General features: G+C 30.6%; 1 protein-coding gene across 1 annotated transcript in view; it reads left to right on the top strand.

Annotated features, from left to right (window-relative positions):
• SpdS (Spermidine Synthase) overlaps positions 1-3,621 on the top strand; it is a 9,139-nt gene extending 5,518 nt beyond the window's left edge. The window contains exons 4-6 of the mRNA XM_018540692.1: positions 324-570; positions 889-1,118; positions 3,320-3,621. Of these exons, the coding sequence (XP_018396194.1) occupies positions 324-570; positions 889-1,118; positions 3,320-3,460 (618 nt within the window). The 3' untranslated portion in view covers positions 3,461-3,621. The remainder of the gene's footprint in view (positions 1-323; positions 571-888; positions 1,119-3,319) is intronic.
• Positions 3,622-9,645: the final 6,024 nt, after the last annotated feature.

Below are 9,645 nucleotides of genomic sequence, written 5' to 3'. Positions count from 1 at the left end.
CTCACTCCAAAATAGTGGAAATATAATCATTTTCATTCTTCTTCAAAAATGGATGTATTTTCACTTTCATTGAGTGAGATTTTACTTCAAGAAAAGAAAGTAAATTATTTCTTATTCTCATATAATAAATAATAAAATATAAATAAAATCAGAGATATTATATGTTTTATTGATTAATAATGAATAGTTAATGAATTGTTTAAATCAAATATCACGTAGAAAATATTATATATCATCTCTCAAAACATTATATTTCTTTTCAATAATGAAATAACCTTTAGGGAAATATACAGATAACTTCAAATATCTCTGTCAAATAACAGGTTCTAATAGTGGGTGGTGGTGACGGTGGGGTTGCCCGCGAGGTTGCGAAACATCCGGATGTAGAACGTGTCACATTAGTGGACATCGACGATCGAGTTATCGAAGTGTGCAAGCAATATCTGCCTCGTTTAAGTTTAGGTCTTATTAATCCTTATGTAAATGTCATTGTTGGCGATGGTTTTGAATTTTTACAAAATCATCGAGGAGAATTCGATGTCATCATCACTGACAGTAGCGATCCCATAGGCAAGTATCGCAAAACTTAAGTATTAATTAATTATTTTAACAAGATTTCATTAAAGGCATCCTAGTTGTTTTATCGACTCAATATAGAATTATATATATATATATATATATATACAGAAAAAAATGTTGTGGTTTCTACGATCGGAAATAATGATAATTTTCGCCTATCAATACATTTGGTTCTGATAACTGTAAAATGGACATATTAATTTTATCTGGCGATTTCGTTAGAGTTCGAGTTTTGCTTTAGAAAACTTTGCTTTCCCCATAATGAAAGATATTACGGATGAAATTAGTAACTTTAATTGTTTTGTCTAGGTCCCGCTGAAAATCTCTTTAAACGTTCGTATTATCAATTATTGAAATCTGCATTGAAACCTGGTGGAATCATTGCTAGCCAAGCTGGCACAGCATGGGCGAACCTGGATCAAGTGTGTAATACATTCCAGCATTGTAAGAATGTATTTCCTGTCACTACCTACGCAGTAACATCTGTACCGACATACCCTACAGGTCAAATTGGTTTCGTTCTTGGAAGCTTAAATGAAGTTAGTATTAGACATAAATGATTTGTATTATGCGCATAAATTTCATATAATTTTTCATTCAATAACTCATAATTAAATATGTGACAATAATCTAAAGAACATATATATATATACACTAGTATACATGTATGTGTGTATATATATATATATATATACATATTAATTCAATATACATTAATTTTCAGTATGCGATTAGCTCATATTTATTTTTTTTCTTTGAAATATTATAGAAGCATTAAACATATAATTAATTTAATATTCATATACATTTTTTCATTATACGGGTATGTTAAGTTAGCACCCCAACTATAGTACTCAGGAGTTCTGATTAGAGTTCCCACTTCCTTTTGATGAGACGAAGAGTTCCCTACAGCTAATAACAAGAGTTTCGCTCAATAAACATTTTTTTTACATTTTTTAAAAATGGGGTGCTAACTTTTTATCGAATTTCGAGGTGGAATATAGTTCTGAGCGACTTAATAGCTTTAATTTGCGATCGCCTAGAGTTCCTGATATGTAAAAAAAAATTTTCGAATATTAAAAAAAAAATTAAAGACTTTGAAAAATTAATTTTTAGATACAATAGTTCTGATGATAATTTCTGCTTCTTTTTGACGATACGAAGAGTTCTCTATGATTTTGAATGACATATGCACTTAATAATCCTTTAATTTTTTAAAAATGGGGTGCTAACTTTTTAATGAAATTCAAGGTCGCATAGTTCTGATCAGCTTAACAGAAGTATTTTGTGAATACCTAGAGTTCTTGATACATAAAAAACATTTTTGAAGAATAATAAAGTTTTAAAAAAATAGTAGAAATCTTTGAAAATTTTTTTTAGAGTACCGAGTAGTTCTGAGTAGCGTTTCTTATAGTACTCGATGAGTTCTATCGAAAACTATAAGGTGAAAAAACGATTGGACCAACGGTTTGCAAGATACACCGACATTTGTCAGAAGATCAACAATTTTTAAAGTGAGTATATCTCGGAAACCGTTGATCCAATCGCTTTGAGCTCTGATACTTTTCGACAGAACTCGCCGAGTACTGTCCAGAACTTCGATCAGAACTACTCGGTACTTCCAAAAAATTTTTCGACTTGGAAAAAAATTTTTGGTCAAAAATTTTTTGGGAGTACCGAGTAGTTCTGTTCAGAGTTCTGGACAGTTCTCGACGAGTTCTGTCGAAAAGTATCAGGGCTCAAAGCGATTGGACCAACGGTTTCTGAGATATACTTATTTAAAAATTGTTGATCTTTCGACAAATGTCGCTGTATCTTGCAAACCGTTGATTCAATCGTTTTTTCACCTTATAGTTTTCGATAGAACTCGTCGAGTACTATAAGAAACGCTACTCAGAACTACTCGGTACTCTCAAAAAAATTTTCAAAGATTTCCACTATTTTTTTTAAACTTTATTATATTTCAAAAATGTTTTTTATGTATCATGAACTCTAGGTATTCACAAAATACTTCTGTTAAGCTGATCAGAACTATGCGATCTTGAATTTCGTTAAAAAGTTAGCATCCCATTTTTAAAAAATTATTAAAAAATGATTATTAAGCGCATATGTCATTAAAAATCATAGAGAACTCTTCGTATCGTCAAAAAGAAGCAGGAATTATCATCAGAACTATTGTATCTAAAAATTAATTTTTCAAAAATTTTTAATTTTTTTTTTATTATTCGAAAATTGTTTTTATCATATCAGGAACTCTAGGCAATCGCAAATTGAAGTCATTAAGCCGCTCAGAACTATTCCATCTCGAAATTCGATAAAAAGTTAGCACTCCATTTTTAAAAAATGTAAAAAAAATGTTTATTGAGCGGAACTCTTGTTATTAACTATAGGGAACTCTTCGTCTTGTCAAAAGGAAGTGGGAACTCTAATCAGAACTCCTGAGTATTATAGTTGGGGTGCTAACTTAACATATCCTCATTATACTTACTTTCTAAAAATGTAAGTATATGTAAAAATCATTTAATAATTTTTTTATATTTGTAAAAGTGATGAAAATTAACGATAAGATTTATCCATTGTGCTTGATAAGGACAAAAAAATTATGTGTACTAAGTTTTTCTATTAATATTTATTATAAAGAAATTTTTTATTAGAAATATTAATTATAAATTATATTTATTCATAAATCAGTTTTCTAGAATATATTCAATATTTTAACATCTAAATTTCTTCTTTTTAGCAAACAAACTTTGAAGAACCAGTAAAGGTATTCAGCGACAAAGATCTAAATGATATGTCATTAATGTATTACAATGATAAAGTACATCGGGCAGCTTTTGCCTTACCAAGATTCGTAGAAAAGGCTTTAAACAATGCTTGAAGTATTAGCCAAGTATCTAGCGACGTATTTATTAAATTCAATTTTACAGCAGTCGACGTGATACTTACAAGGGCAAATCAATAAGTACTCATGTTTGAAGATAGACGGCGTTGCTGATGCAAGTTGACATTATCATCGTGTATTATATGTACCATTTTTCAAACGACGTTATACAAAATTTCAGAGTGATTCATGCTATAGTTTTGATTTGACAGCAATTCATAGTGAGCGTATTTGGTGCTTTTCGATACAATGGAAAAAGAGCAATATCGATCCGTGAATTGCATTTTATTTTTGGATAGAAAAAAATGGCTTGGTGGAAAACGAGTCACGTCGAATGAGGTCATCGCCGAAACAGAAGCACTTGTTGATTTGCTCTCGTATTTCCTCCGATATTTTTGCGTGTAAATAATGCTTAAAATCTTTTTGTAATGTAATATACGTATAAAAATACGTATAAATAATATAAATAAAAATTTTAACTATACATGTGTTGTATCTTTTATTAATAATATATCCAAATTAAATCCTTTCTAAAGGAAAAAAATCCAAAAGAAACAAAATCTTTTTTATACACACTTGTCAACAAAATTTTTTGAAAAATAATACCACACACACACACACACACACACACACGCACGCACGCACGCACGCACGCACGCACGCACGCACACACACACACACACACACACACACATACATATATATCTTAAGTATAATAATATATTATACATTTCTGCGATACAATATTTCTTCAAGGAGAAAACAATTTATAATGTTAACAGTTTTATGTAACTACTTTCAAAAGTCAATTTAACAATGACAAAAATTTACTTGCATAATTAACAATTTCCAATATCTTGACAATAGAACAACTGGCATACATTATCAACAGTAGATAAGATATTGTTGTATGAAATAAAAAGTTTATTTTTCCAAATAAAAATAGTCTTATTATTATAAATATTTCTAAATATATTAAATTAAAAAATTGTAAAGTATATATTGAATTTCATAGGAACGATGTATGATAACTGCACAAAGATGAATCTAACTGCTTAACCAGTCATTGTTAACATACCGACAGATGAAAAATCTTATGGTAAGATTAAATATATTGACACAATAACAATTACTGTAAATTATGTGTCTCATTTATGAATATAAAATATTTTGTGCTGCTGCATTCTGTTCTAGTAATAAATAGTAAATAGTAAAATAATAAAAAGTATAATTTGATCGATTAAAAATTTTAATACAATAATTCCCTTTTACATTCTTCTTTCTCTTGCTGTAAAAAGAGAAAAAAGTTTTATGCATTTATACATTAAAGACATATCGGTCCCTTTCTCTTATAAAAATTTACTTTTCGTGCGTAATCTTAGAAATAACCTAAATTTGTAATGCAGTTTAACTTGTGTGCCCCTTACATAAAACTTTAAAAAATAAAAGAAAACAGAAAAAAATAGAAAAATAGTAAGTCTGAATATTTTAATTCAAATTGTCATAGAAAGATAAATATTTAAAAAAGATCAAATTTTGTTTTTTAGAATACAAAAGTTTTTTATTCGAGTTAAATTTACCCATTCAAATAACGTTAAATTGTTATATTACACACATATATATATATATATATATACTCAATCCTGTTATTTTAATTGCAGATAAGCATGTCCTTAACCATTTAAGTTACGAAACTATCACAAGGAGATATTACATATCTCATCAGATACCCCTAGAAATGATGCTCACGTAAAATCTCGAAGAATCTTTATCGATTACCTTATAATTTCTACAAACGCGCGGAAACGACGATGTCCTCTCGCCGCTATCAGCGGCGCACGCGGAATTGCGCGATAATCAGCATATTCATGAATTAGCCGTGAGAGTTAAGCTCGGCCGGACAGTGAATATCTCAAAGTAAAATGAGGCGAGAATAAACGACAGACGGACGGATGGGCAGGTGCGGTGGCTGACACGTTCGAGAACCTCGCTCGGGGAAACCCTCTGTAAACATCCGATCTGCGGATTTTATTAATGGGAAGGGGATGGAGATCGCGGGAGGTGTATTCCGAGCGGATTCGCAATTCCGAACCTGCACTCGGATACGAAGCAAAAAGAGCCCGGCAGCCCTTTGATCCGACGCAATCTTCCCTCGTGAGTGACTGAAGCTTCGAGATTGAAAGGATATTTAGCGCTTCCTCCGGAAGTGCATTCTGCCTGGCATACGCCCGCGCCCTTCTGGGCGCATTCACTCGCGTGCACCCACCACGCGTTAGAGGCGGTGAGATTAAAGAAGCCGTATGCCCCAGGTGTTCAGCGGCTCGGTCGAAGTGATTACATCAGCTGACATTATGCGCGTGTCGCGCCAGAGACTTCGTCGCTTCTTGTGAAGCTACTCGGATGAAATGTCGACCCCTTAGGGCTGCGTTCGGAAACTTCACCCGAGTGCCCTAGTGCGTCATTCTATCTTTATTGAATTAAACGTAAAACAAGGATAAAATAATATCCTCGGGCACCACGGTTGGAAAGTACCAACTTATTACATAAAACGTCGTCACACTATTACTGTTACTTTTTTCGGTAATAATCCTTTTTTTCTATCCGATAACGTTGTTATATTTTTAAATATTTTAATTCAAACGTTACTTTTATTTCTTATTATCTTTATATGTATTTAATAGATAATGATTTTTAATCTCATTATTTTTATTGGCTAAAAATATTTTATTTAACTAAACATTTATGTATTGAAAAATGTTTTGTATTTTAAATTTTAGGCTTCATTTTGACAGTCATTGCAAATACTAAAAATCTATGTAATGTGAAATATAAATTTTTATTGGTAATGAATACTGGAAAATACTCTTAATAACAACATTAACGTTTTAAAACGTTATTTAGTAAGAATTTTTAATAAACTTACGTTTGTAAATTACAATCTAAAATCCTAAAAATAAGCATATAGTTAAAAAAATTATTAATAGAATTTGGAAGATTTATTAAATCAAACTTACTTTATATTTTATTGTAGTTTTGTTAATGAATGTGAGAGATACATAAAACTTTTACATAAAAATTCTTTGAAATATAATGTTGTCTCACGATTATACAATATTTTCAGGGTAAATTAAAAAAAATAATTCTTTCCGTGTAATGGTTATTTTTAATAAAATGGATTATTTTTTAGTAATGTTACTCTGTCGAGTGAAGTTTCCAAACGCAGTCTAGTTGGGCAGGAGGCAGGATGCGTGTATGCGTGCACGCTTGCATCGCAGCTTACACTTACGTTACTCGAAACCCGCTTCAGCGCGGTGATCGATTTTTTCGGACGTTCTACGCTTTCGATTCCCGCACAGTGCCCTACCTACACAGTGGAATATTGGGATATAGGTCAGACATCTATATCGTTAACGATATAGATCGAAAGAACGCGCTGCGTGTGGCTTTTTTCGCACACTGATTGAAATCACCTTCTCATATTCGTGTTGTTCATAAAATTAATGAATTATATCGAACTATCACTTGTATAGAAAGCATCGTTAATATAAAAAGAAATTTCGATAATCACAACGCGTACAAATTGTTAATTATCGGTATATGTGATATCGCTGTAAAACTGCGACATGTCCTTTTCGTTTGATTCTAGTTTCACTCTTTTGCGCGATTCACCTTTTTCTATGTTACATGTAACGATGACACAAAAAAAAGAGCTCACGCAACAGGCAGAGCGAATGATACCAGCACCGTTTTGCCCGACAAATGGTATAACACGAATGGCGTGGTACGCATCACACAGTAACAAAGTTATCGTATTTGTCCTGGACCGCAAGCAACTTGTCACGTGTGTTTGGGAACGGATGCTGCGTGTCAATATTGCCAACATTGGCCGATCATTATATGCAGATTGGTGCGAATTACGCATGCTGCATTCATCCGTGAAATTTGATTACGCCAATACAAATATCAGTCATTACTATTGTATTGCACAAAATGCGCGATTCTGACTGCGGTCGTGCATGTCTTTGATGACATGCAATCGCAAAATTTAATAATATATATCAATGGCAAATTAATATATTCGTTAATAACCGACTTTTACCCTTTTACCCTCTATTCCCATGTGATCCCTTTTACATTCGTGTTATTGGCACGGAAAAATCGTCAAGTTCCTAACTTAAACATGCAATGTTCATAAAATCAGACTACTGAAGCGTAACACAATTCTCTCGCAAGTACGTAATAACATGATATAATTGTATGACGGAATCGGGATCTAACTAATAAAGTGATTTATTGGACCAAGTTTAATTAGAGCAACTTCGCGTACAGTCGTTATTTCAGAGGAGTTTGGTGGATCGTTAACTACGCTTAATCTCTCCAAACGATTCCTCTTCGATGTTCCTCGCTGCATTTAAGTAGCAAGTCTGACCATCTGTCAGTATGATATTGCCGAGCAAAGCAACAGACCACATGCTCGTGGGATTCATAAATTATTGTCCTCACAAGAGATTGAAATACAGTTCATAAATCACTCTGTAAATCAGTTTTCTTCAAGTACTGATATTTTGAGCAAAGTCAAATTTCTTAAAACTCTCGCAAAACTTTTTGAATAATTTTAGATAATTTAATAATAATAAATTCTAATTACTGTTAAATCATATAATAGTATTAATAAGTAAAAATAAAATAAAACAAGAGAATATATTGCATAAATGCGCACAATATTCTTCTTTATTTTTAATAAATTTAATTATTAAACTTCAAAAACACGAAAAATTTTTATACAATTTTTAATAATTTAATTTTGTAACAAATTTTAATTGTACTATTAAATATAACAGTTTCAAAAAGCAAGAATAAAAGAAACAAAAATAAACAAATATATTACGCAAATGCGTATATTTGTTTATATAATATAATACGTATATGTATATATATATATATATATACAGGGTGTTTCCAAAATACCGCTCATTATTTATATAGCGTTATTCCTGATAAAAAATTAAGTCGATTGTTATTAGGAAATTTTGTTCCATCATGTTTACCTATACTGGGCGGTATTTTGGAAACACCCTGTGTGTGTGTATATATATATATATATATATATATATAATAAAAATAAAGATAAAGTAAAAAACAAATACGAGAGTCGATTACAAGTAACAATTAAAAAACCTTATATGTAAATTGTATACATGTTATGTATACACTTTTTTATATCAAAATTTATTTAATTATAATTTTAAATTGTAATTTTACAGATAAATAAGGTTCTTTTAATTACTTATAATCGACTTTCGTATTTGCCCTTTACTTTATCTTTATTGTTATTTTGACATCGAGAGCTTTGTTTAGTATTAATTTTATATATACCTAATAAATTTAAATATCAAACTTATTAGACAAAATTTTTGGCCTCTAAACAAGACAAGGTGGTCTCGTGTTCATAATTCTAATATAAGTAATGTTTCAATGTGCTAATAAGACTCTCTTTGATTGATTCATGATACTTAAAATAATCTTAAACACAAGAATCAACTATTATACCAACCATAAATACCTGACAAAGTTTCTAAACTATGTCGTTATTGTGTATGTATCAAACATTTTTAATTAAATATCAATTATTGAAAGGGCTAGGTAATAGATATACAGGCTTTTTTGTTGTACGTTTATATTAAATAAAGAAAAAAACGATGTTATATAATATTTTGATAAATAATTTTCAAAAATTCTCTTTTACAGATAATTTGGAAGGACGTGGTGGAAGATTATAAAGTGATTTTTGAAGGGAACAGTCTCAGGGAAAGTAAAGAAAATATTCTAGCAAAAGTAAGGAAAGAAACTTTCCTATTCATCATAAGCTCCATTACGACACACCAGGGTTATAATATTCCCTGTAACTTTTTAGATCGCACAATACACATCGAGGGTTCCGCCGAATTTATTCATCATAAATTCATAATATATTGAATATATTCTGATCATGAGAAACTTTGTCTTGTGATTGGCAACGATGTATTGAAAATGATTATAAATAACATTGACTATAAAAAACAATAATTTTAAATTAAAATTTTGTTAGAAATAAAAAGCAAGTATTAAAGCAACAAAAGAACCAACTTAATAAGTCAACAAGGTTCTCTCCATTATATAAAATAATGCAGTAATTTGCAATG

This window comes from Cyphomyrmex costatus, unplaced genomic scaffold (assembly GCF_001594065.2).
Source record: "Cyphomyrmex costatus isolate MS0001 unplaced genomic scaffold, Ccosl1.0 scaffold26, whole genome shotgun sequence".
NCBI lineage: Eukaryota > Metazoa > Arthropoda > Insecta > Hymenoptera > Formicidae > Cyphomyrmex > Cyphomyrmex costatus.
This window is presented reverse-complemented; position numbering and strand designations above follow the sequence as displayed.